Raw genomic sequence first — 27,575 nt, forward strand, 5'->3', positions numbered from 1 at the left:
CTGACAAGCTTGGATAAATTACGGCCCCAACATGGGCCCTCTCAGAATTGCCAAGAGGAGGCTTTGGCAGGTGCCAGAAGTGCCATGAGGCCTGTCTCCCTCTGCTGCGTCCCGTGGGTGCAAGCCAGCCAACGTATGGCCAGAGTGTCTGCATGGTGTCACAGCCCTCAGATGTCTTTCCTTCCACCTTTTTTTAAAGAATCCCAAATAACTCACTTGAAGTGTGTTAAAGGCGAGCAAGTTTTATGAAAATGAATCCTTCCTCAGTTAATTAATCAAATGAGTGAATCCTGACCCTCTCTAGTTTCTTTCCCTGGTCAGAGTGGGGAGCTGGTGGTAGCTGTGGGATTCACTGTGGCATCCTACCCCAAAGGCGAAGAAGACAAAAATGTGGCGTGCAGAGCTGGGCTTGATTCCCAAGTGGAAGTCTGGCTCCCGCTATGGTAGGCGGGACATCTCTCTAGCTGCTCACAGAGGTGGAACTAGGGAGTTGAGGGAAGAGTTAGGGGGCCAGGGAGATTTACTTGAGTTTGATTTTCCAGGTGAATGAGAAGGGAGGACTTTGTCCAGGGTTTGGTGCCTAAACATTCCTGGGAGAGGCATGTCATCACCATCAGCATTTGTCATTATTGTTGTATTTTAGCAATAAGATTCAGCTGGTCAGATTTTTTGGGCCACCTCGAAGATGCTGACACATTTTGTGTGCTGTGATTGTTCTGAAGGCAGATTAGCTCTAACCACTGTAAGAAGCCCAAATAAAAATCAATACCTCCCCCAAGACCACCTTTCCGAAACACATGTTTCTCTAGAAAACACTGCCCCCCTTTCTCCCAAGCTTCTTATTATTTTTGGATTCCATCTCTTTGTACATGCTAATCTAGTCTACCATGCAACACATTTTGGGAGCTGGGTGCTCTGCTTATCTTCAAGGGTGACAGTTGTGTCTGACCGGAGATTGGAGGATCATTTCCAGTGTGAAGGAGTGTGAGGGAGCAGGCACAGACAAAGACAGTGAGAGCAGTGTCACTTTAGTGGTATGGAGACAGCAGAGGGACTGGGGGCTTTAGCTGTTGGCAGCTATGGTGTCTTCAATCCAGTCCACATAGTTGTAGACCTTGGTGTAGACTCCAGGTTTGTTCTTCTGGGCACAGCCATAGCCCCAGGAGACAATTCCTTGGAGCTCTCCGTTGGAGACCACAGGGCCACCAGAGTCACCCTGGGGAGAAGGGAGAAGTTGTATGAAGAGAGAGATAGAGGAGAAAAATAGCTACATTTACTCTGAATCTTAAAAGACCCCCTTTCCAGGCAGCTCTGTGGCTCCACGTCCTTCTCACGGTGGCCCGTTCTCTGTTCTTCCTAAGCAGTCAGCATGCAGCCCAAGGGAGCCTTCCTCAATTCTCCATGGGGGCACTACAGGGAGCCTCCTCAGCCTCGCCACTTTGGGAGTTCAAATCTTTTTCCTGGGTGGGGCCTGGGTATCAGTGGGATCCTCAGCATGGGAAGGGTTGTCCAAATCACCTGGCAGGAATCCTTGCCTCCCTCAAGGAAGCCCACACAGAACATGTTGCTGGTAATCTTCCCAGGGTAGGAGGCTTCACACTCAGCCTGGGACAGCACAGGAGCATCCAGGCACTGCAGCTCGTCTGGGTAGTCGGCTGTGAGGATCAGGAGGAGATGAAAGAAAGTAGAAATGTGGGTCAGGCCAGAGAAAGAGACAATAACATAGGATGGAACACTGAATAGGAACACTGCCCCTGGAGAGGACTCCAAAGCTTCACTCTTAGCAAGGGACTCTGGCTTTTAGTTCCCAAAATGATCATTGTTCAGCGCCTCCCAAGACGTGATCATAGCAAGTTCTCCATTTTTCCTGTCTTTTGATGTCAGGAGCCCATTCCTTCAGATTTTGCATCTCTCTGGTGCCCAGTACAGAGCCTACGGTCACTAGAAATGAGTATTAAGCCTGGAGGCAAGAGGATTCAACTTAAGGGGTATGCTTCATTCGGGAAATTGTGAGGATAGAGGGAAGTAGAAGGACAAAGGGTCCCACTCACCACCAGAGCTCAGAGTGTTGCCCCAGCCAGAGATGAGGGCCTCGGCGCCAGCAGCTGGAGGGGCGGTGGGCAGAGGGATGGTGGACACATGGTCATTGATGACGGCAGGTGTGGAGAGCTTGATCAGCAGGATGTCATTGTCCAGAGTCTTCCTGTTGTATTTGGGGTGGCGAATTTTCTTGGCTGCATTGATGAACTGCTCATTCCCTTCCAGGACTTCGATGTTGTGTTCTCCCAGTCTCACCTGGATGCGTCCGCTGGGCAGGGCAGGCATGGTGAAGACCTTCTCTCACAGCCGGGGCACCCATCCCACCTTCCCCAGGGTCCTTAAGCTCATGACAGCTCTGGAGGGATCAGGTGGGCTGTGTAGCCATATCACATGGGCAGTAGAGGGATGTGGGTCAGTATAGGTATGAGACCCAGGACCTTTCTGCTTCAGAGGTTGGTGGTAGTGGGGTGGGGAAGAGTCAAAGTGATCCCACCAGAGGCTTCCCTTCAACCCACCTTCACAGCCTCTGTCCCACAATCTCCATAGTCACTAGCACTGTGGGCACAAGGAGCTCCTTGTAGTTTTCCCAGCATTCTTCACCCCAGGTCTTTGCTAACTGCGCACAGTGCCTGTTCCTCCCTCCCTTCTTGGCCTGGTGAGCACCACCCTTCTGTGTAATCTAATCCAAGGGTAGCCACAGCATTAGCATCTCCTGGGAACTTGTTAGAAATGTAAATTCTTGGGCCTTACCCCCATCTACTGATCAGAACCCTGGGAAGGGACCCAGTGATTTGTGACTTAACAAGCCTGCAGGTGGTTCTGGCGCCTACTCAGGTTTGAGAGTTCTTGATGGAAGCAGCGGTCTCAACTCTGTCTATGCACTCTACAGTTACCAGAAGTAGAGTGTTATATACTCACTGATATTCACAACCTCTTCCTGAAAACTTTGAGTTAATTGCCCTGGGATAGGACACAGGCATCAATATTTTTAAAAACTCTTTCTTAGGTGACTTTAATGTGTAGCTATCCAGCAAAAGGATAGCTCCACCACCTATCCCATCCATCTTACCCAACCTCAGTATTTCTCAGGGCTGAAAGCTCTGCCAGGCAGCCTGGCTGGGAGTTTTGCAGTCAGGGGACCCACACTTACAGCTTCCAGCAGTGACCTGCTGACACCACCCACTGCTCCCTGATGAGGGAGCCACCACAGAAGTGGTAGCCAGAATTCAGGGACACCTGGTAGGGGACAGAATTCTCCTCACAGGTGTAGCCCCCAACGATCTTGTCATCATCATCAAAGGGGACAGCAACTGCAGTGGAGATGGGAAGGGAGAAGGCAAGTCATTAGTACGTTAGGGGTGGTGCTCTCAGGCTGCGGTTCCTTCCTGCTAATTAGAAATCCTTAAGAAGCACAGTGAGGCTAGGCAATGGAGGGAGCGCTGTCACCCCTGGTAAGCATCAGTGGATGTGGCTCCCAAGTCTCTGTGTCTGCAGGGCACGTAGCTAGGTACCCTGCAGGGCTTCAGATCTCTCCTGGGGTCACCAGGCTAAGGAAGCAAGAAATGTCCTCACAATACTTGGGATATTGTGATGTGTCTGTCTCACCCACTGAATGCTTCTCTCTTTCATTCACCACCTGTGTACTCCACCTTGCTATTTAAGCCCTGGATGGTCAGGATACTTTGGCCAAGCTAGGAAAACCCCCTGTCTGTGTAGACCTGGCCATGACCAGCTTCCCCCTCAGCCCAGGTCTGTGCAGTGAGGGCAGAGTTGAGGGCAGCCCCAGGCTCACTTTGGCAGAACAGAGGTAGATGTTATCATTGGCCAATAGAACAGCAATTTTTAATCTTGGCTGCATGTCTGGAAATGTTAAAAATTACTTGGGAAGCTTAAAAGCCCAGGACACAGGCTGCACCCCAGACAAATGAAGTTAGAATGTCTAGAGTTGAGTCTCTGGCATGAGTAATTTTTCACCCTCCCCAGTTGCATCTGAGGTTCAGAGTAGCTATAATATTGCTATTCTGGTGCTGTCAGAGAGAAGCCTGAAGCCTACTGCTTCATTTCATGGGCCAACCCAACTGGTCTCCCTTCCAAGCTTTGGCAACCACAGCTGGGATATGGATGAATGACAGTGGTGGCAGTGAAATCAGGGAGAAGTTGAAACAAGTGAGACTTAAAGAGAGCCCAAGGAGGATGGGAAGTAGAGATGCCAGCTGGAGGAAATAGAACATCAGAGCACAGTCAAAAGAGGAGAGGTAGCAAGAATGGAAGGGCATGTGTCTGCCAGGAAAGGGTGTGGGTGGGGTCTGAGGCAGGGCATGATACTCACCAGCAGCTCCCACAAAGGCAAGGATCAGGAGTGGATTCATGGTGGTAGAGTGTGCCTGACTGGTGGTGGAGGACCCATCTTTATACCTCCCGAGGATCGGGAGAGGACGTGTCTGTGAGGTGAGGGTCACCACGCCTCCCAACACAAACAAACCTGCAGCTTTCCCCTTCCCAGGGTCTTGCATCAGCTCAGCTATGTTTGGCCACTCTGTGGGTTTGTGATTCACAGGTGATAAGGAAACTTGCCTTCTGAGAGGAGAGAGGGAAACTGGCTGTTTCCTAGAAGGATGCTGGGATGGGGAAGACAGGGAAAACCAAGCCCCAGATCACAAAGCTGGGCTTTCTTTATTTTTTTTATTTTTATTTTTATTATTATACTTTAAGTTCTAGGCTACATGTGCATAACGTGCAGGTTTGTTACATATGTATACTTGTGCCATGTTGGTGTGCTGCACTCATCAACTCGTCATTTACATCAGGTATAACTCCCAATGCAATCCCTCCACCCTCCCCCATCCCCATAATGGGCCCTGGTGTGTGATGTTCCCCTTCCCGAGTCCAAGTGATCTCATTGTTCAGTTCCTACCTATGAGTGAGAACATGTGGTGTTTGGTTTTCTGTTCTTGCGATAGTTTGCTGAGAATGATGGTTTCCAGCTGCATCCATGTCCCTACAAAGGACGCAAACTCATCCTTTTTTTATGGCTGCATAGTATTCCATGGTGTATATGTGCCACATTTTCTTAATCCAGTCTGTCACTGATGGACTTTTGGGTTGATTCCAAGTCTTTGCTATTGTGAATAGTGCCGCAATGAACATACATGTGCATGTGTCTTTATAGCAGCATGATTTATAATCCTTTGGGTATATACCCAGTAATGGGATGGCTGGGTCATATGGTACTTCTAGTTCTAGATCCTTGAGGAATCGCCATACTGTTTTCCATAATGGTTGAACTAGTTTACAATCCCACCAACAGTGTAAAAGTGTTCCTATTTCTCCACATCCTCTCCAGCACCTGTTGTTTCCTGACTTTTTAATGATTGCCATTCTAACTGGTGTGAGATATCATCTCATTGTGGTTTTGATTTGCATTTCTCTGATGGCCAGTGATGATGAGCATTTTTTCATGTGTCTGTTGGCTGTATGAATGTCTTCTTTTGAGAAATGTCTGTTTGTATCCTTTGCCCACTTTTTGATGGGGTTGTTTGTTTTTATCTTGTAAATTTGTTTGAGTTCTTTGTAGGTTCTGGATATTAGCCCTTTGTCAGATGAGTAGATTGCAAAAATTTTCTCCCATTCTGTAGGTTGCCTGTTCACTCTGATGGTAGTTTCTTTTGCTGTGCAGAAGCTCTTTAGTTTAATTAGATCCCATTTGTCAATTTTGGCTTTTGTTGTCGTTGCTTTTGGTGTTGTAGACATGAAGTCCTTGCCCATGCCTATGTCCTGAATGGTATTACCTAGGTTTTCTTCTAGGGTTTTTATGGTGTTAGGTCTAACATTTAAGTCTCTAATCCATCTTGAATTCATTTTTGTATAAGGAGTAAGGAAAGGATCCAGTTTCAGCTTTCTACTTATGGCTAGCCAATTTTCCCTGCACCATTTATTAAATAGGGAATCCTTTCCCCATTTCTTGTTTTTGTCAGGTTTGTCAAAGATCAGATGGTTGTAGATGTGTGGTATTATTTCTGAGGCCTCTGTTCTGTTCCATTGGTCTATGTCTCTGTTTTGGTACCAGTACCATGCTGTTTTGGTTACTGTAGCCTTGTAGTATAGTTTGAAGTCAGGTAGCGTGATGCCTCCAGCTTTGTTCTTTTGACTTAGGATTGTCTTGGCAATGTGGGCTCTTTTTTGGTTCCATATGATCTTTAAAGCAGTTTTTTCCAATTCTGTGAAGAAACTCATTGGTAGCTTGATGGGGATGGAATTGAATCTATAAATTACCTTGGGCAGTATGGCCATTTTCATGATATTGATTCTTCCTATCCATGAGCATGGTATGTTCTTCCATTTGTTTGTGTCCTCTTTTATTTCACTGAGCAGTGGTTTGTAGTTCTCCTTGAAGAGGTCCTTTACATCCCTTGTAAGTTGGATTCCTAGGTATTTTATTCTCTTTGAAGCAATTGTGAATGGAAGTTCATTCATGATTTGGCTCTCTGTTTGTCTGTTACTGGTGTATAAGAATGCTTGTGATTTTTGCACATTAATTTTGTATCCTGATACTTTGCTGAAGTTGCTTATCAGCTTCATGAGATTTTGGGCTGAGATGATGGGGTTTTCTAAATATACAATCATGTCATCTGCAAACAGGGACAATTTGACTTCTTATTTTCCTAACTGAATACCCTTTATTTCTTTCTCTTGCCTGATTGCTCTAGACAGAACTTCCAACACTATGTTGAATAGGAGTGGTGAAAGAAGGCATCCCTGTCTTTTGCCAGTTTTCAAAGGGAATGCTTCCAGTTTTTGCCCATTCAGTATGATACTGGCTGTGGGTTTGTTATAAATAGCTCTTATTATTTTGAGATACGTTCCATCAGTACCTAGTTTATTGAGAGTTTTTAGCATGAAGGGCTGTTGAATTTTGTCAAAGGCCTTTTCTACATCTATTGAGATAATCATGTGATTTTTATCTTTGGTTCTGTTTATATACTGGATTACGTTTATTGATTTGTGTATGTTGAACAGCCTTGCATCCCAGGGATGAGGCCCACTTGATCATGGTGAATACGCTTTTTGATGTGCTGCTGGATTCGGTTTGCCAGTATTTTATTGGGGATTTTTGTATCAATGTTCATCAGCGATATTGGTCTAAAATTCTCTTTTTTTGTTGTGTCTCTGCCAGGCTTTGTTATCAGGATGATATTGGCCTCATAAAATGAGTTAGGGAGGATTCCCTCTTTTTCTATTGATTGGAATAGTTTCAGAAGGAATGGTACCAGCTCCTCCTTGTACCTCTGGTAGAATTCAGCTGTGAATCCATCTAGTCCTGGACTTTTTTTGGTTGGTAGGCTCTTAATTATTGCCTCAATTTCAGAGCCTGCTATTGGTCTCTTCAGGGATTCAACTTCTTCCTGGTTTAGTCTTGGGAGAGTGTAAATGTCCAGGAAATTATCCATTTCTTCTAGGTTTTCTAGTTTATTTGTGTAGAGGTGTTTATAGTATTCTCTGATGGTAGTTTGTATTTCTGTGGGGTCAGTGGTGATATCCCCTTTATCATTTTTTATTGTGTCTATTTGATTCTTCTCTCTTTTCTTCTTGATTAGTCTTGCTAGCAGTCTATCAATTTTGTTGATCTTTTCGAAAAACCAACTCCTAGATTCATTGATTTTTTGGAGGGTTTTTTGTGTCTCTATCTCCTTCAGTCCTGCTCTGATCTTAGTTATAGCGGTCAGCGTCCCCCAGTAGACATCTACAGAACTCTCCACCCCAAATCAACAGAATATACATTCTTCTCAGCATCACATCGCGGTTATTCCAAAATTGACCACATAATTGGAAGTAAAGCACTCCTCAGCAAATGTACAAGAACAGAAATTATAACAAACTGTCTCTCAGACCACAGCAATCAAACTAGAACTCAGGACTAAGAAACTCAATCAAAACCGCTCAACTACATGGAAACTGAACAACCCGCTCCTGAATGACTACTGGGTACATAATGAAATGAAGGCAGAATTAAAGATGTTCTTTGAAACCAATGAGAACAAGATACAACATACCAGAATCTCTGGGACACATTTAAAGCAGTGTGTAGAGGGAAATTTATAGCACTAAATGTCCACAAGAGAAAGCTGGAAAAATCCAAAATCGACACTCTAACATCACAATTAAAAGAACTAGAGAAGCAAGAGCAAACACATTCAAAAGCTGGCAGAAGGCAAGAAACAGCTGGGCTTTCTTAGGCCGAGGAGATGGTTAGAAGAAGGGAGAATGGCCTGGCTGTTTAGGAATCCTTTTAACTATTGGGGATGTATTTAATGTACTTATGGAAGGACAAGCGTTGGTAACAAGCTTGGCTTTTCAGTGTCCTGGAGCCCCCAAGAGAGGAGGAAAGTCTTATCTAAGGCTCATTCCTGTGAAAATGAAGATGCTTCTCTCCAGTCAGTGTGCGGGAAGGTCAAATCCAAGACTTTGGGAACAAGAATTCCAACACTAACGGATAAGGAGAAGGGAGACTCACATTCCATAGAATTCTGGGCTTCTAGATGGCTCTCCTTCCTACCAAGGCTTAAGGATGGGAAATGCTGCAAAGAAGGAGGGACACAGGTTATGTAGGAACTTACTCAGTGCATCTGGAGGATGGAAAACCAATGGCACACTCCTCCCCTTCTTCAATGTGAAGACATTTGTCTGTCTCATGTGCATTCTGTCATAGGTTCTCTTCATGCAGCCTCATGGTTGCCCTGGCAAACTGCACTCAGGGTGAAGCAAACTGACCCACCTGCTTGGGGTTGACAGCGTGAACCAGAATGACATGGCCCCTGATCAGATGTCAGAGTATGAACTTTTCAGTATCCTGGAGCCCCCAAGAGAGGAGGAAAGTCTTATCTAAGGCTTGTTCCTGTGAAAATGAAGATGCTTCTCTCCAGTCAGTGTGCGGGCATGTCAAATCCAAGACTTTGGGCCATAGTAAATCTGGGTTATGATCTGATCTGAGAATCAGCAGGAGGTAGAGATTTGAGCACGTGGTAAATAGGTCACATACTGGGATCAATAACGAAGATGTGGAGGGGTGTGTCTAGAATTTTCTGTCTTAGATGCAGTGAGATTATGCTGGACTCAGTACAAAGTGAATCTTCCCAGACAATATCCTGATTTGGGCCCTACCAAGGCTACTAAGACACAATTGTGTAATTGACTGAGGCACAACTTGGCCAGAGCAGTGTGGAGATGGAGATGCTGTCTCTCCTCAAGTCTAATGATGTAAGGAAAGAAGGAGCTTCCTTATGAGGGTGCTTTCCCTTCTCAGCAACTCAGAGTTCAGGTTGGTGATGGGCAGGAGTGAGCAGAGTTCAAGATTGAATTATTTGAAAGGTAGAAGAAGCAGGGATATTCTGGAGACAGTAAACCAAATGAGCAAAGCTCAAAAACTTGGTGGTGAAATTGGACATGGCCAGGGGGATAGAGGGAGGAAGCAAATGGAAACCAGAGAGAATCGGAAAAAATGCCAAAGTGGGGCTGGTGGAGTTGAGAGGACACACAGAGATCCTTTGGCTCTAGCTTCTGGCATGGCCGTCGAGTCAGCTTCCCCACAGCCAGGAGACCCACAGCTCGGAGACACCCTCTCCACCCCGTACCTCCACTAATCACTGATAGGCTCATACCTAACACTGCTGTATTTAGATGGTGCATGGTGTCTGACAGTTTTACAAGAGTTTTCACATAAGCAACAGTGGTACATTGCTTTTCCTTTATGCTGAGTTTCACAGTTGAACTTCCCGCAAACATGCTAATTATGATTTGTGCGAGCAAAATTATTTCCATTTGAAGAGGAAGACAATGCGATTCAGAAGGATTCTGTCTTTCCCAAGAATACAGATCTTGGCAGAGCTGACCATAAGGCTAATGGAAGCCATGGGAATTGCTGCAGGTGGCATCTAAAAGGAGATTTATTGGGGATCAAGGCAGAGGTCCCCAGAGGACAAACTGTACATCTGATTCCTTCCTGGTACTTTTCTTCCTGGCAGAAATAGATGATTAAATTCCTCTTTCTCCTGGCACCTTGTCTCAGAGCCTTACCTTGCCACAGTTCCAGACCCATCCAGGCCATGACTACCGTTTAGATGACACACCTCTCTGCTCATGAATAACTGGCCAAGCCTGAGGTAGCCAGGTTTTGGAGCATTGATAATATGGGCTTTTCCTGTGTTGTCCCTAAACATGTTGTTTCATTTTGTCCCCGTGTCATGGCATTTTTGCAGAACTCCTGCCTTAGAGAATAAGGAGAGATTCTTCCTCTAGCAACCGTAGACACCAGTTGTGCCCTAAACAGGGATGTGAACCTTGGTAGAAGATGGAAATTTTTTTTGGAAAAGGGGATTTTTGGATCAGTGCTTGTGGCTCTGACTCTCTGTCTGAAAGGCAACACCCAAGAATATGAGGATTTCTGTATCTAGAGCTTGAAGACAAGCCTTCTCCAGTATTTTGCACTCTTCCTTAAATGATCACACTATAGTCTGAGGTCAATTTTCTTCAAAAAGGAATGACCTTACAGGCAGAGAAGACAGCTATAGGTGGAGACTGTTACCTCATACTGTAGACTCAGATGTGTAGGATAGGCTCAGATCTAGCTGCCCAAGCTCAATTTGGAGGACATGCCATTCTTGGTACTGTTCATTCTGAACTACAGATTTCTTTGTCTACTTCTCTGAGATATCTTTCTGGTTTGTGTTCAGTGCTTAGCACACCAAACCACTGTCCTTCAATTATGATAACAGTGAATCATTTCTGTGCTTACTATATACCACGTAGCTTACTATACAACATGTAACTCATATAAGTTAAGAATGTTTTTTTCATTTTATCATGACAACCACCTTGGGATTTTACATTTTATGCATGATCAAATGATCATTTTATAGATGATCAAATGAGTTTTCTGGAGGTAAAGTGAGGCTTCCACCTCCCAGTGCAGCAGCTACAATCCACAGCCAGCCCTGCCTGCACCTAAGACCTTGACAAAGCAACCAGAGCCAGAAAGAGCCATGAGAGAAGCTTTCAATCACTTCCAGCCACTTTGTCGCCCATTTTTTCTCTTCTCATCTCCTGCATTTTTCTCCATCTCCAGGTACAGTTTGGGATGTGGATGCCTATTCCAATACAAAACCACTTGGAGATCCTTTCCTGATACCCCAATTCATCTCTATTTCCCCCCTTTCAAGTCAGATCTTACCTACCTGTTTGGGTCAGAGACATGTGTATGTTAAAATCCCCGAGGAAGGCGGCAGGGACTGTGCCCTGAGATGATTATTGGTGAAGTGGATTTATGCTTCATTTCAGTTTAAGAGAATGTTGCTGTGTCTCTGCCCAGGACAGACAGCTCACTGTGGCCCTGGGTGATGAGGGAAGCCCACAGAGGCCCAGGGTTTGTGTTCTGTGTCTACCAGTGTCTGCAGAGCCAGAATTGAGCTAATCCCGTGAAAGGACAAGTGCTGATGGGCAGTTGTATGGTCGGTTGCTATGGGGCTTGTTGAGCTCTCAAATTCCAGGTGACAAGATCAATGCATGCTTGAGGGGTCCCATCCCAGCAGGCTCTGGTGGCTGCAAACTTGTTCAGGTGTGGAAGGTCATACCACTTTACCTTTGGTTTTTCTTTGAAAACTAAACAATGAAAGACAGATGAAAACAAGAATTCTACCAGTGGGCAGGCAAGAATTCTCTTCTGGAAAAGGGATGTTTGTGGCTCTTCCCCATGTTGGCCTTGAAAGCACTTGGCTGCAGAATGGCTACTATTAAAATGTCAAAAAATTGGAAGATGCTGGTGAGGCTGCAAAGGAAAGGGAATGCTGATACACTGTTGGCCTGCATGTAAATTAGTTCATGGAAAAATTAACGCAGAAAGCATTTTGGAGATTTCTGAAATAATTTAAAACAAAACTACAATTCCACCCAGCAATTCCTTTAGTGGGCATTTACCCAAAGGAAAATAATTGTTCTGCCAAAAAGACACATGCTCTTGAACATCTTTCACAGCACTATTCACAGTAGCAAAGCCGTGGAATGAACCTAGAGGGCCATCAGCATTAGACTGGATGAAGGAAATGTGGTACATACACACCGTGGAATACTATGCGTCCATGAGAAGAATGAAATCATGTCCTTTGCAGCAACATGGATCTACTTGGAGACCATAATTCTAAGGAAATTAACATAGGAACGGAAAACCAAATATCATGTTCTCAGGTATAAGTGGGAGCTGAGCATTGGGTACACATGGATATAAATATAGGAACCATAGACACTGCAACTACTGGAGGAAAGAGAGAGGGAGGGTGGAAAGGACTGAAAAACTAACTATTGGGTGTTATGCTCAGTGTCTGCGTGATGAGATCATTTGTACCCTGAAGCTCAGCATCACACAATAAACCCATGTAATGGTCCTGCACATATAGCCCCTGAATCGAAAATAAAAGTTGAAATTATTTTTTCAAAAATGGGCCCTCGGCCAGAAGCAGAGGCTCATGCTTGTAATTCCAGCACTTTCTATCACTTGAGGTCAGGAGTTCAAAACCAGCCTGTCCAGCATGATGAAACCCTGTCTCTACTAAAAATATAAACAACAAAAACAACAAAGAAATTAGCTGGGCATGGTGGCAGGCGCCTGTAACCCCAGCTACTTGGGAGGCTGAATCACTTCATCCTGGAAGTTGGAGGTTGTAGTGAGCAGAGATGATGCCACGGCACTCAAGCCTGGCTGTAGTTCAGCCAGAAGGAGATGTTTTGTGTGAAGGCTGAGGTGGAGCTGTTCGGAGCCTCTGTGAGAAGGAGGCCCTAAGCCATGGCGGTGGACACAGTTGCAGCTTTCTGCTTCTTTGCCCTTTAGTCTGGCCCCACAGGTGAACAATACCAGCCTCAATCCCGAGCACATGCTCTGGAGACCTTCACATCTCACAGTTCCATGTGAGCAAATGGACTGGGAAAGCTGTGTGGCCTGAGAAAAGGCAACCATGGCCTCGCTTTCACATAGTATTTTGTCTTGAATTTTGAATAAGCCTTATTTTATTTTATTTTTTGTTTTGTGTTTTTGGTGGTGGTGGTGGTTTATTTTACACAGACCACTTCGAAGAAATCCCATGGTTATCTGTGATTTACATACCCTGTTTCTGCTGGCAACCCTTCTGATTGGGGTGACTAACTTCTCTGTGTAAAGAGTCTACGTGGCCCAGGTAGGAGGTAAAAGCAGCCGTCTGGAGGCCATTGGTATACTTACGTCTGTCTCTTGGCTTCAGGTAACCAGCTGGGCTTTGGTGGGAATGATCTGAATGGAGACAGAAAACAGTGGAAACTAACACTCCTTGCCCAGCCCTCTTTATATGAAGTGTTTTGTTCTCCCCTTGACTCTTGAGTGATGATTATATTCAGACGAGGCATTGACATTATGGTAAGAAAGGGAAAAAGTGTATCTGTCTTGTCTGTCTGTCTATCTACTGGACATATATCTCCTAAAGCAGACAAACCCAAGGCTGTACAGTGAACTAGGGTCTGGCTTTGGACTCCAGAAAAACAAAATTCATGTTGAACAAAGTGATGTTTCTATGCAATGACTTTCTGGGGGACCTGTGTGTATCTGTCCATTGTGTGTAAGCCCTGAGCCCCGTTTTCCTCTGAAGATAGTGAGTGGTAGCAGTCTCCTCACACGATTCACACATCTGGAGCCCAGATGGCCCTCTCAAGGTAATGGATCTTACATATTTACGGTTTACCAACAAGTGTTTGATGTATACTTGGGTGTATTCCACAGCATGTGGACTGCGGTCCCCTGTGTTTTCCAGGAATGCTGTGCTCCATGTAGAGGCTTTACTCTACTCATCACTGCAATTTGTATGCTGCACTGTGGAAACTTGGAGGCCTGTACTGTGTTCCCTGTGACTGGAAATGTGCTCTGAACTTGTCTGTCTCCCTTGGCTGCTCCTGGCCCTTGGTACCAGCTCCCAGGGGTGTCCACAACCACTTGGGACAGAAGGTGAAGGTGGAATTTCAAAGAGAAGCTTGCTTGGATCTTCTGTGCCAAGCTTGGATGAGTTGTGGCCCTAACATAGGCCCTCTCAGATTTGCCAGGAGGAGGCTTTGGCAGCTGCCACAGGTGCCGCAGGGCCTGCCTCCATCTGCTGCCTCCAGTGGTGCAAGCCTGCCAAGGTGTGGCCAGAGTGGCTGGATGGTGTCACAGTCCTCAGATGTCCTTCCTTCCACCACTTTTAAAGAGTCCCAAATAACTCACTTGAAGTGTCTGAAAGGAAAGCAAGTTTTATGAAAATGAATCCTTCCTCAGTTAATTGATCAAATAGGTAAATCCTGACTCTCTCTAGTTTCTTTCCCTGGTCGGAGTAGGGAGCTGGTGGTAGCTGTGGGATTCACTGTGGTGTCCTATCCCAGAGGCAAAGAAGATTAAAATGCAGCGTGCAGAGCTGGGCTTGATTCCCAAGTCGCAGTCTGGCTCCCGCTATGGGAGGCGGGACATCTCTCTAGCTGCTCACAGAGAGAGAAGTAGGGAATTGAGGAAGAGTTAGGGGCCAGGGAGATTTACTTGAGTCTAATTTTCCAGGTGAATGAGAAGGGAAGGCTTAGTCCAGGGCTTGGTGCCAATGCATTCCTGGGAGAGGCATGTCATCACCAGCGGCATTGGTCATTATTGTTGTATGTTAGCAATAAGATTCAGCTGGTCAGATTTTTTGGGCTGCCTCAAAGATGCTGACACATTTTCTGTGCTGTGATTGTTCTGAAGGCAGAGGAGCTCTAACCACTGTGAGAACCCAAATAAAAATCAATACCCCCCATCTAAGAGCACCTTTCTGAAACTCACGTTTCTGTAGAAAACACTGCCCCCCTTTCTCCCAAGCTTATTAGTTTTGGATTCCATCTCCTTGTATGTGCTAATCTAGTGTAACATGGAACACATTCAGGGAGCTGGGGGCTCTGTTTACCTTTAAGTGGGAAAGTCATGTCTGACCTGAAATTGGAGGATGCTTTCCAGTGTGAAGGAGTGTGAGGGAACAGACACAGGCACAGTGAGAACAAGGTCACTTTATTGGTATAGAGACTGCAGAGGGATCGGGGGCTTTAGCTGTTTGCAGCTATGGTTTCCTTAATCCAGGCCAAATAGTTGTAGACCTTGGTGTAGACTCCAGGCTTGTTCTTCTGGGCACAGCCATCGCCCCAGGAGACAATTCCTTGGAGCTCTCCGTCGCAGACTGCAGGACCACCAGAGTCCCCCTGGGTGGAAGAAAGGATAAGTTGTATGGACAGATGGAGGAGGAATATAGCTATATTGACTCTGAACCTTAAAGATCCCTTTCCAGCCAGCTCTGTGGCTCCACGTCCTTCTCATGGTGGCCCATTCTCTGTTCTTCCTAAGCAGACAGCATGCAGCCCAAGGGAGCCTTCCTCACGTCTCCATGGGGAGAACTTCAGGGAGCCTCCTTAGCCCCACCACCTTGGGAGTTCCAATCTTTTTCTCAGGTGGGGCCTGGGTATCAGTGGGAGCCTCTGTATGGGAAGGGTTGTTCCAATCACCTGGCAGGAATCCTTGCCTCCCTCAAGGAAGCCTATACAGAACATGTTGCTGGTAATCCTTCCAGGGTAGCAGGCTTCACACTCAGCCTGGGTCAGCACAGGAGCATACAGGCACTGCAGCTCGTCTGGGTAGTCAGCTGTGAGAATCAGGAAGAGAACAAAGAAAGTAGAAATGTGGGTCAGCCCAGAGAAGGAGACAATAATCTAGGATGGAACATTGAAGAGGAACACTGCCCCTGGAAAGGACTCCAAAACATAAGTCCTGGCAAGGGGCTCTGGCTTTTCAATCCCAGAATGATCATTGTTGAACCCCTTCCAACATGTAATCACAGCACGTTCTCCATTTGTCCTGTCTCTCGATTTTAGGAGCCAAGTCCTTGAGACTTTGCATCCTCTGGTGCCCAGTACAGAACCTGTGTGTAATGGCCACTAGAAATGTGTCTTAAGCCCGGAGGCAAGTGGATTTAAGTTAAGGGGCATGGTTCGTTCTGGAAATTGTGAGGATGGAGGGAAGTAGAAGGACAAAGGGAGCCACGCACCACCATAGCTCAAAGTGTTGCCCCAACCAGAGATGAGGCACTCAGTGCAGGGAACTGGAGGGTGGGTGGGCAGAGGGATGATGGACACGTAGTCATTGATGACGGCAGGTGTGGAGAGCTTGATCAGCATGATGTCATTGTCCAGAGTTGTTGGGTTGTATTCGGGGTGGCAGATGATCTTGTCTGCGCTGATGAACTGCTCAGTCCCCTCAAGGACATTGATGTTGTGCTCTCCCAGTATCACCTGGATGCGGCTGATGGGCATGGCAGGCATGGTGAAGATCCTCTCTCACAGCTGGGTTACCCATCCCACCTTCCCCAGGGTTCTCAAGCTCTCTGCTCATGGACAGCTCTGGAGTCATAGGGTGGGGTGTGTGGCCATATCGCAGGGACAGAAGAGGGATGTGGGTCAGTGCAGGTGTGAGACCCAGGATCTTTCTGCTTCAGAGGTTGGTGTTAGTGGGGTGGGGCAGAGTCAAAGGGATCCCAGTGGAGGCTGCTTCTCAGTCCACCTTCACAGCCTCTTTCCCAGAATCTCCACAGTCACTAGCACTGTGGGCACAAGGAGATCCTTGAAGATTTCCCAGTATCCTCCATCCCAGGCCTTTGTTAACTGTGCATAGTGCCTGTTCCTCCCTCCTTTCTTGGCCTGGTGAGCACCATACTTCTGTGTAATCTAATCCAAAGGTAGCCATAGTATTAGAATCTCCTGGGAACTTGTTAGAAATGTAAATTCTTGGTCCTACCCCTGTCTATTGATCAGAACCTTGGGTATGGGACCCAGTGATTTGTGCCTTAAAGAGCCTATAGGTTTTTCTGATGCATACTCAGGTTTGAGAGTTCCTGGTATAGGCAGCAGTTCTGAGTTCTGTCTACACATTCTACAGTTACCAGAGGTAGAGTGTGAAATGCTTACTGATATTCACACCCTCTTCCTGAAAATTTTGAGTTAATTGCCCTGGGATAGGACACAGGCATCAGTATTTTTAAAAACTCTTTCTTAGGTGGCTTTAATGTGTAGCTAACCAGCAAAAGTACTTGCCTGCTTTTCTCACTAGCTCAGTCCACTCCAAGATCATCCCTGCCTGGTTTTATGACCACAACCCTTGCTGTTTCATGGATTTGCCTGGGTGTGGGAGGTTCTTGTCTTGTGTTCACTCTCTGCTCTGGAGAGTCAGCTGCTGCCAACAAGTTTTCTTCTCCACCACCTCTCCCCTCCATCTTACCCAACCTCAGTACTTCCCTGGGCTGAAGCCATGCTCTCCCATGCAGCCTGGGTTGGATTTTTGCATTCAGGGGCCCCACACTTACGGCTTGTAGCAGTGACAGGCTGAAATTACCCATTGTTCACAGATGAGGGCGCCACCACAGAAGTGGTAGCCAGAATACAGGAACACTTGGTAGGGGACAGAATTCTCCTTACAGGTGTAGCCCCCAACAATCTTGTCATCATCGTCAATGGGGACAGCAACTGGAGTGGAGACGGGAAGGGAGAAGGCAAGTCAGTAGCATGTTGGGGGTGGTGCTCCCAGCCTGCAGTTGCTTCCTGCGAATTAGAAATCTTTAAGAAGCACAGTGAGGCTACGCAAGGGAGGGAGCACTGCCACCCCGGTGAGCATCACTGGATGTGGTTCCCAAGTCTCTGTGTCTGCAGGGCACATAGCTAGGTATCCAGTGGGGGCTCAGATCTCTCCTGGGGTCACCAGGCTGAGGATGCAAGGAATGTCCTCACAATGCTTCCAGTGGGATAGGAGTTGGGATGGGGTTGTCTCACCCACTGAATGCTTCTCTCTTTCATTCACCACCTGCGTACTCCACCTGGCTGTTTAAGCCCTGGATGGTCAGGATACTTTGGCCAAGCTAAGAAAACCCCCTGGCTGTGTAGACCTGGCCATGACCAGCTTCCCCCTCAGCTCAGATCTGTGTAGTGAAGGCAGAGTTGAGGGCAGCCCCAGGCTCACTTCAGCAGAACAAAGGTAGATGTTATTATTGTCCAAAAGAACAGCAATTCTCAACCTTGGCTGCATGTCTAGAAATGTTAAAAAATCACCTGGGAAGCTTAAAAGCCCAGAACACAGGCAGCACCCCAGACAAATGAAGTGAGAATTTCTAGAGTTGAGTCTCTGGCATGAGTAATTTTTCCACCTCCCCAGGTGCATTCAAGGTTAAGAGCAGCTATAGCGGAGGTATTCTGGTGCTGTGGGAGCCAAGCCTGAAGCCCGCTGCTTTATTTCGTGGGCCAGCCTCACCTGGTCTCCCTTCCCAGCATCTCCAACCACAGCTCGGATATGGATGAATTGCAGTGGTGGGAGTGAAATCAGGGAGAAGATGAAAGAGGTGAGGCTTAAAGAGAGCCCAGGGAGGATGGGAAGCCCAGATGAAGGAAATAGAATATCAGAGCACAGTCAAAAGAGGAGAAGTAGCAAGAATGGCAGGGCATGTGTCTGCCAGGAAAGGGATGGGTGGGGCCTGAGGCAGGGCATGAAACTCACCAGCAGCTCCCACAAAGGCAAGGATCAGGAGTGGATTCATGGTGGTAGAGTGTCCCTGACTGGTGGTGGAGGACCCATCTTTATACCTCCCGAGGATGGGGAGAGGAGGTGTCTGTGAGGTGAAGGTCACCACTCCTCCCAGGACAAACACACCTGCAGCTTTCCCCTTCCCAGGGTCTTGCATCAGCTCGGCTATGTTTGGCCACTCTGTGGGCTTGTGATTCACAGGTGATAAGGGAACTTGGCTTCTGAGAGCAGAGAGGAAGACTGGCTGTTTCCTGCAAGGATGCTGGGATGGGAAAGACAGGGAAAGATAAGACCCGGATCACACAGCTGGGCTTTCATAGGCCGAGGAGATGAGGGTTAGAGGGAGGGAGAATTGCCTGACTGTTTAGGAATCTTTTTAACTATTGTGGATGTATTTAATGTACTTAAGGAAGGGCAAGTGTTGGTAACAAGCTTGGCTTTTCAGTGTCCTGGAGCCCCCATGAGAGGAGCAAAGTCATATCTAAGGCTCGTTCCTATGAATATGAAGACGCTTCTCTCCAGTCAGCATGTGGCACGGTTAAATCTAAGGCTTTGGGGAATAAGAAATCCAAATTAAGGGGTAAGGAGAAGGGAAATGCAGCAATCCACAGGATTCTGGGCTTCCAGATGGCTCTCCTTCCTACCAAGGATTAAGGATGGGAAGTGTTTCAAAGGAGGGGGCACAGGTTAGGTAGGAGCTTACTCAGTGCATCTGGAGGATGGAAAACCAATGGCGCACTCCTCCCCTTCTTCAATGTGAAGACATTTGTTTCCCTCATGTGCATCTTATCATAGGTTCTTTTTATGCAGCCTCAAGGATGCCCTGGCAACTGGCACTCAGGGTGATGTAAACTGACCCACTTGCTCAGGGCTGACAGCCTGAACTAGCATGATATGCCCCCGATCAGATGTCAGAGTGTGGACCATGGTAAATCTGGGATACGATCTGATCTGAGATTTTAGCACATGGTAAATGGGTCGCATAACGACCCATTGGGTTCAATAACGAAGATGTGGAGGGGTGGGTCTGGAATTTTCTATTTTAGATGCAGTGAGATTATGCTGTGTTCAGTACAAAGTGAATCTTCCCAGATAATATCCTGATTTGCGCCCTACCAATGCTACTGAAATACAGTTGTGTAATTGACTGAGGCATAACCTGGCCAGAGCAGTGTGGAGATGGAGATGTTGTCTGCGCTCAGGTCTAGTGATGTAAAGAAAGGAGGAGCTTCCTTATGAGGAACTCTGAGTTCAGGCTGGTGATGGGTAGGAGTGAGCAGAGTTCAAGTTTGAATTCTTTGAAAGGTAAAAGAAGCAGCAATGTTCTGAAGATGGTGAACAAAATGAGCAAAGCTCAGAAACTTGGTGGTGAAATTGGACATGGCCAGGGGCTAGAGGGAGAAAGCAAATGGAAACCAGAGGGAATTGGAAAAAATGCCAGAGTGGGGCCCAAGGAGTTGAGAGGACACACAGACTACCTTCTGGCCCAATTCCTGGCATGGCTGCCAAGTCAGCTTCCCCACAGCCAGGAGACCTACTGCTTGGAGACACCCTCACCACCCCGTACCTCCTCTAATCACTGTTGGGCTCAAACCTAACACTGCTGTACTTAGATGGTGTATGCTGCCTGACAGCTTTATACGAATTTTTATGTAAGCAAGAGTGGTGCATAGCTCTTCATTTATGCTGAGTTTCACAGTTTAACTTCCCACAAACATGCTAATTGTGATTTGTGCAGAACAAAATTATTTCCATTTGTAGAGGAAGACAATGAGATTCAGAAGGATTCTGTCTTGCCCAAGAATACAGATCTTGGCAGAGCTGACCATAAGGCCAACGGAAGCCATGGAGAGTGCTGTGAAGTATGGGAATTGCTGCAGGTGGCATCTAAAAGGAGATTTATTGAGGATCAAAGCAGAGGTACCCAGAGGACAAACTGTACATCTGATTCCTTCCTGGTGCTTTTTTTCCTGGCAGAAATAGATGATTCAATTCATCTTTCTCCTGACACCTTGTCTCAGAGCCTTACCTTGCCACAGTTCCAGACCCATCCAGGCCATGACTGCCATGTAGATGACACACTTCTCTGCTCACGAATAACTGGTCAAGCCTGACGTATCCATGTTTTGGGGCATTGATAATATGGGTTTTTCCTGTGTTGTCCCTAAACATGTTTCATTTTGCCCCCTTGTCATGGGGTCTTCGCAGAACTCCTGCCTTGGAGGATAAGGAGAGACTCTTGCTGTAGCAACTGTAGAAACCAGTGTGCACTAAACAGGGAGGTGAACCTTAGTAGTAGGCGGAAAAGTTTTTGGAAAAGGGGATTTTTGGATCTGTGCTTGTGACTCTGACTCTCTGTCTGAAAGGGAACACCCAAGAATATGAGGATTTTCTGTATCTAGAGCTTGAAGACCAGCCTTCTCCAGTATTTTGCGCTCTTCCTTAAATGATCACACTATAGTCTGAGGTCAGCTTTGTTGAAAAATGAATGACCTTATAGACAGCAAAGACAGCTATAGGTGGAGACTGTTACTTCATACCGTAGACTCACATGTGTAGGACAGGTTCAGATCCAGCTGCCCGAGCTCAATTTGGAGGACATGCCATTCTTGCTACTGTTCATTCTGAACTACAGTTTTCTTTGTCTACTTCTCTAAGACATCTTTCTGGCTTGTATTTAGTGCTTAGCACACCAAACCACTGTCCTTCAATTATGATAACACTGAATCATTTTTGTGTGCTTACTATATAGCATGTACCTTACTATACAGTATGTAACTCATACATGTTAAGAATGTGTTTTTCATTTTATCATCACAACCAACTATGGGATTCCCCATTTTACATATGATCAAATGAGCTTTCTGGAGGTGAATGACTCTCCCATTTCCCAGAGCAGCAGCTCCCAGCCAGAGCTGACCCTGCCTTCACCTATGATCTCAGCAAAGCAGCCAGAGCTGGAAAGAACCACAAGAGATGCTTTCAATGACTTTTAGCCACTTTGTCCCCCTTTTTTTCTCTCCTTCTCTCCTGCCTTTTTTTCCATCTCCAGGTACAATTCGGGATGTGGATGCCATTCCTACATAAAAACACTTGGGATTCATTCCTGATACCCCAATTCATCCCGATTTCCCCCCTTTTAAAGTCAGATCTCACCTACCTGTTTGGTCAGAGAGAGGTGTGTTTTAAAATCCCTGAGGATGTGGGCAGGGAGTGTGCCCTCAGATGATTATTAGTGAAGTGGATTTAAGCTTATTTTCAGTTTAATAGAATGTTGCTGTGTCTCTGCCTAGGACAGGCAGCCCATTGTGGCCTTGGGTGACGAGGGAAGCCCACAGTGGCCCAGGATTTGTCACCTGTGACTGCCAGTGTCTGCAGAGCCAGAATTGAGCTAATTCTGTGAAAGGATGAGTGCTGATGGGCAGGTGTATGGTCGGTTGCTATGGGGCTTGTTGATCTCTCAAATTCCAGGTGACAAGATCAATGCATGCTTGACGGGCCCCTTCCCAACAGGCTCTGGTGGCTGCAACCTGGTTCAGGTGTGGAAGATCATACCACTTTACCTTTGATTTTTCTTTGACAAACAACAAAAGACAGATAAAAACAAGCATTCTACCAGTGGGCAGGCAAGAATTCTCTTCTGGAAAAGGGATGTTTGTGGCTCTTCCTCCGTTGGGCTTGAAAGAACTTGGCTGGAGAGTGGCTATTATTAAAATGTCAAAAAAAAAAAAAAAAAAAAGGAAGATGCTGGTGAGGCTACAGAGGAAAGGGAATGCTGATACACTGTTGGCCAGAGTGTAAATTAGTTCATGGAAAAAGTAATGCAGAAAGCAGTTTGGAGATTTCTGAAATAATTTAAAACAGAACTACGATTCCACCCAGCAACTCCTTTACTGGACATTTACCCAAAGGAAAATAATTGTTCTGCGAAAAAGACAGATGTTCTTGCATGTCTGTCACAGCACTATTCACAGTAGCAAAGCCATGGAATCAACCTAGGTGGCCATCAGAGGTAGATTGGATGAAGGAAATGTGGTACATACACCATGGAATACTATACAGCCATGAGAAGAATGAAATCATGTCCTTTGCAGAAACATGGATGGAGCTGGAGACCATAATCCTAAGCAAATTAACATAGGAACAGAAAACCGAGTATCACATTCTCATGTATAAGTGGGAGCTGAGCATTGGGTAAACCTGGATATAAATATGGGAACAGTAGACACTGCAACTACTAGAGGGAAGAGAGAAGGAGGGTGAAAAACTACCTATTGGGTATAAGCTCACTGCCTGAGTGATGAGATCATTTGTGCCCCAAACCTCAGTATTACACAATATACCCATGTAACAAACCTGTACATGTACCCCCTGAATCTAAAATAAAAATTGAAATTATTTTTTTTAAACGGAACCTGCACCAGAAGTGGTAGCTCACACCTGTACCCAGCACTTTGGATTACTTGAGGTCAGGAGTTCAAAACCAGACTGGCCAACATGGTGAAACCCTATCTCTACTAACAACACACACACAAAAAAAATTAGCTGGGAATAGTGGTGTGTGCCTGTAATCCCAGCTGTTTGGGAGGCTGAATCACTTGAACCCGGGAGGTGGAGGTTGTAGTGAGCAGAGATCATGCCACGGCACTCCAGCCTGGATGTAGTTGAGCCAGAAGGAGATGTTTTGTGTGAAGGCTGAGGTGGGGGCTCTTCGGAGCATCAGTGTGAAGGAGGCCCTAAGTCACAGTGGTGGACAGAGTTGCAGCTTTCTGCCTCTTTGCCCTTTTGTCTGGACCCACAGGTGAACAGTACTAGCCTCGATCCCGAGCACACGCTCTGCAGACCTTCAAATCTCATGGTTGAGTGTGAGCAAATGGACTGGGCAAGCTGTGTGGCCTGAGAAAAGGCAACTCCATGGCCTGGATCTCACACAGTATTTTGTCTTGGATTTTGAATAAGCATTTATTTGCTTTACCATGGAACACATTTTGGGAGCTGGGGGCTCTGCTTACCTTTAAGGGGGACTGTCGTGTCTGACCTTAGATTGGAGGATGCTTTCCAGTGTGAAAGAGTGTGAGGGAGCAGGTACAGACACAGACAGTGAGAGCAGGGTCACTTTACTGGTATAGAGACTGCAGAGTGACTGGGGGCTTTAGCTGTTGGCAGCTATGATGTCCTTAATCCAGGCCAAATAGTTGTAGACCTTGGTGTAGACTACAGGCCTGTTCTTCTGGGCACAGCCATCGCCCCAGGAGACAATTCCTTGGAGCTGTCTGTTCCAGACCACAGGGCCACCAGAGTCACCCTGGGGGAAAGAAGGGACAAGTTGTATGGAGAGATGGAGGAAGAATATAGCCACATTTACTCTGAACCTTAAAAGACCCCTTTCCAGCCAGCTCTGTGGCTCCACATCCTTTTCACGGTGGCCCATTCTCTGTTCTTCCTAAGCAGACAGCGTGCAGACCAATGGAGCCTTCCTTACTTCTCCATGGGCTCACTGCAGGGAACCTCCTCAGCCCTGCCACCTTGGGAGTTCAAATCTTTTTCCCAGTTAGGTCTTGGGTATCAGTGGGAGCCTCAGCATGGGAAGGGTTGTTCAAATCATCTGGCAGGAATCCCTGCCTCCCTCAAGGAAGCTCACACAGAATGTGTTACTGGTAATCTCCCCAGGGTAGGAGGCTTCACACTCAGCCTGGGTCAGCACAGGAGCATCCAGGCACTGAACCTCGTCTGGGTAGTCAGCTGTGAGGATCAGGAAGAGATCAAAGAAAGCAGAAATGTGGGTCACGTCAGAGAAGGAGCCAATAATCTAGGATGGAACATTGAAGAGGAACACTGCCCTGGACAGGACTCCAAAACATAAGTCCTGGCAAGGGACTCTGGCTTTTACTTCCCAAAATGATCATTTTTGAACCCCTTCCAAGACATGTTCATAGGAAGTTCTCCAATTGTCCTGTCTCTTGATTGTCTAAGCAAAATCCTTGAGACTTTGCATGTCTCTGGTGCCCAGTGCAGAGCCTGTGTGTAATGGGCACTAGAAATGTGTCTTAAGCCTGGAGGCTAGAGGTTTTAAGTTAAGGGGCATCGTTTTTTTCTGGAAATTGTGAGGATGGAGGGAAGTAGAAGGGCAAAGGGTCTCACTCACCGCCAGAGCTCAGAGTGTTTCCCCAGCCGGAAATGAGGCACTCGGCGCCAGCAGCTGGAGGGGCGGTGGGCAGAGTGATGTTGGACACGCGGGCATTGATGATGGCAGGTGAGGAGAGCTTGATCAGCATGATGTCATTGTTCCAATCTTCCTGTTGTATTTGGGGTGGTGGATGATCTTGGCTGCATTGATGAACTGCTCTTTCCCCTCCAGGACTTCGATGTTGTGCTCTCCCAGTCTCACCTGGATGTGGCCGATGGGCAGGGCAGGCGTGGTGAAGACCTTCTCCCACAGCTGGGTCACCCTTCCCACTTTCCCCAGGGTACTTAAGCTCCCTCCTCATGGACAGCTCTGGAGCACGTGGTGGGGTGTGTGGCCATATCCCATGGGCAGGAGAGGGACGTGGATCAGTGCATGTGTGAGACCCAGGACCTTTCTGCTTCAGAGGTTGGTGGTAGTTGGGTGGGGAAGAGTTAAAGGGATGCCACCAGAGGCTGCTTCTCAACCTGCCTTCCCAGCCTCTTTCCCACAATCTCCACAGTCACTAGCACTGTGGGCACAAGGAGCTCCTTGAAGATTTCCCAGCATTCTTCACCCCAAGTCTTTGCTAACTGTACACAGTGCCTGTTCCTTCCTCCCTTCTTGGCCTGGTGAGCACCACCATTCTGTGTAATCTAATCCAGGGACAGCCATAGCATTAGCTTCTTCAGGGAACTTGTTAGAAGTGAAATTTCTTGGCCCTTACCACCATCTACTGATCAGAACCTTGGGGATGGGACCCAGTGATTTGTGCCTTAACAAGCCTGCAGGTTCTTCTGATGCATACTCAGGTTTGAGAGTTCTTGGTGTAGGCAGCGGTCTCAGCTCTGTCTATGCACTGTAAAGTTAACAGAGGTAGAAAGTTAAATATTCACTGATATTCACACCCTCTTCCTGAAAATTTTGAGTTAATTGCTATGAGATAGGACACAGGCATCAGTATTTTAAACAAACTCTTTCTTAGGTGGCTTTAATGTGTAGCTAACCAACAAAAGGTACTTGCCTGCTTTTCTCACTAGCTCTGAGCACCCAAGATCATTCCTGCCTGCTTTTATGACCACAACCCTTGCTGTTTCATGGATTTACCTTGGTGTGAGAGGTTCCTGTCTTGTGTTCACTGTCTGCTCTGGAGAATCAGCTGCTGCCAACAAGTTTTCTTCTCCACCACCTCTCTCATCCATCTCACCCAACCTCAGTAGTTCCCTGGACTGAAGCCAAGCTCTCCCAGGCAGCCTGGCTGGGAGCTTTGCAGTCAGGGGCCCTACACTTACGGCTTGTAGCAGTGAGCTGCCGACACCACCCACTGTTCACTGATGTGGGAGCCACACAGAAATGGGAGCCAGAATTCAGGGACACTTGGTAGGGGAGAGAATTCTTCTTCCAGGTGTAGTCCCCAACGATCTTGTCATCATCATCAAAGGGGGCAGCAACTGGAGTGGAGACGGGAAGGGAGAAGGCACCTCAGTAGCATGTTAGGGGTCGTGCTACCAGCCTATGGTTACTTCCTGCTAATTAGAAATCCTTAAGAAGCACAGTGAGGCTAGGAAGGGAGGGAGCGCTGGCACACCTGGTGAGTATCACTGGATGTGGCTCCCAAGTCTCTGTCTGCAGGGCATGTAGCTAGGAACCCTGCAGGGGTTCAGATCTCTCCTGGGGTCACCAGGCTGAAGTCACAATGAATGTCCTCACAATGCTTCCAGTGGGATAGGTGTTGGGATGTGGTTGCCTCACCGACTTAGTGCTTCTCTTTTTTATTCATCACCTGTGTACTTCTCCTGGCTTTTTGAGCCCTGGATTGTCAGGAGACTTTGGCTAAACTAGGAAAACCCCCTGGCTGCATAGAGCTGTCCATGCCCAGTTTCCCCTATAGCTCAATTCTGTGTAGCCAGGGCAGAGTTGAGGGCAGCCCCCAGGCTCACTTTGGCAGAACAGGGGTAGATGTTGTTATTGGCCAATAGTACAGCAATTCTTAACCTTGACTGCATGCCCGGAAATATTACAAATCTCCTGGGAAGCTTAAAAACCCAGAACATAGGCCACACCCCAGACAAATGAAGTTAGAATTTCTAGAGCTGAGTCTCTGGCATGAGTAATTTTTTAACCTCCCCAGGTGCATTCGAGGTTTAGAGCAGCTATAGTGGTGCTACTCTGGTGCTGTCGAAGCCAAGCCTGAAGCCTGCTGCTTCATTCCGTGGGCCAGCCCCACATGACCTCTGCAGTAGGCAGAGATTTTAGCACATGTTAAATGGGTCATATATTGGGTTCAGTGATGGAGATTTGGAGGAGTGGGTCTAGAATTTTCTGTCTTAGATGCAGTGAGATTATGTTGGGCTCAGTACAAAGTGAATCTCTGCAGAGAATATCCTGATTTGGGCCTTACCAAGGCTACTAAGACACAGTTGTGTAATTGACTGAGGCACAACGTGGCCAGAGCAGTATGGAGATGGGGATGCTGTCTCCGCTCAAGTCTAATGATGTAAGGAAAGAAGTAGCTTCCTTATGAGGGTGCTTTCCCTTCTTAGCAACTCAGAGCTCAGGTTGGTGATAGGTAGGAGTGAGCAGAGTTCAAGTTTGAAATCTTTGAATGGTAAAAGAACCAGGGATGTTCTGGAGATAGTGAACAAAATGATAAAAGACCGGAAACTTGGTGGTGAAATTGGATATGGCTGGGGGTAGAGGGAGGAAGCAAATGGAAACTAGAGAGAATTGGAAAAAATGTCAAAGTGGGGCCTG

General features: G+C 46.8%; 2 protein-coding genes, 1 long non-coding RNA gene and 1 pseudogene across 13 annotated transcripts in view; 1 reads left to right on the top strand and 3 right to left on the bottom strand.

The window, feature by feature from the left end:
- The window catches only part of LOC105471236 (uncharacterized), a 96,306-nt gene that overhangs the window by 5,300 nt on the left and 63,431 nt on the right, over positions 1-27,575 (top strand). Inside the window, exon 3 of one of the 3 annotated variants that reach the window (XR_011621892.1) lies at positions 20,397-21,811. The exons of 1 other annotated variant lie outside the window; for it this stretch is intronic. This is a non-coding gene — a long non-coding RNA (uncharacterized lncRNA). Of the gene's footprint in view, positions 1-20,396; positions 21,812-27,575 lie in introns of those variants that run through there. One more of the 3 variants, XR_981044.2, reaches the window with a different exon arrangement.
- LOC112424852 (trypsin-2-like) lies at positions 1,064-26,498 on the bottom strand. 2 transcript variants are annotated; one of them, XM_071094341.1, is made up of 6 exons: positions 26,410-26,498; positions 26,114-26,272; positions 25,549-25,680; positions 2,052-2,295; positions 1,519-1,655; positions 1,064-1,216 (listed from the first exon to the last, which is right to left on the bottom strand). In XM_071094341.1, the coding sequence occupies exons 3-6, from the start codon at positions 25,552-25,554 to the stop codon at positions 1,064-1,066; spliced, it is 540 nt and encodes a 179-aa protein (XP_070950442.1). In that variant the 5' UTR covers positions 25,555-25,680; positions 26,114-26,272; positions 26,410-26,498. The 2 variants fall into 2 exon arrangements, with proteins under 2 accessions (XP_070950442.1, XP_070950443.1); XM_071094342.1 differs by lacking the exons at positions 26,114-26,272; positions 26,410-26,498 and adding an exon at positions 25,929-26,087.
- Positions 15,125-23,798, bottom strand: LOC105471234 (putative trypsin-6). 8 transcript variants are annotated; one of them, XM_071094333.1, is made up of 7 exons: positions 23,671-23,715; positions 22,275-22,361; positions 18,785-18,920; positions 17,451-17,610; positions 16,140-16,393; positions 15,601-15,737; positions 15,125-15,300 (listed from the first exon to the last, which is right to left on the bottom strand). In XM_071094333.1, the coding sequence occupies exons 3-7, from the start codon at positions 18,813-18,815 to the stop codon at positions 15,148-15,150; spliced, it is 735 nt and encodes a 244-aa protein (XP_070950434.1). In that variant the 5' UTR covers positions 18,816-18,920; positions 22,275-22,361; positions 23,671-23,715; the 3' UTR covers positions 15,125-15,147. The 8 variants fall into 8 exon arrangements, with proteins under 8 accessions (XP_070950434.1, XP_070950433.1, XP_070950432.1 ...); XM_071094332.1 differs by lacking the exon at positions 22,275-22,361 and having other exon boundaries at positions 18,632-18,920; positions 23,671-23,798; XM_071094331.1 differs by lacking the exons at positions 22,275-22,361; positions 23,671-23,715 and adding an exon at positions 21,819-21,993 and having other exon boundaries at positions 18,632-18,920.
- Positions 23,759-25,146, bottom strand: LOC139362483 (putative trypsin-6; annotated as a pseudogene).

This window comes from Macaca nemestrina, chromosome 4 (genome assembly GCF_043159975.1).
Source record: "Macaca nemestrina isolate mMacNem1 chromosome 4, mMacNem.hap1, whole genome shotgun sequence".
Lineage (NCBI taxonomy): Eukaryota > Metazoa > Chordata > Mammalia > Primates > Cercopithecidae > Macaca > Macaca nemestrina.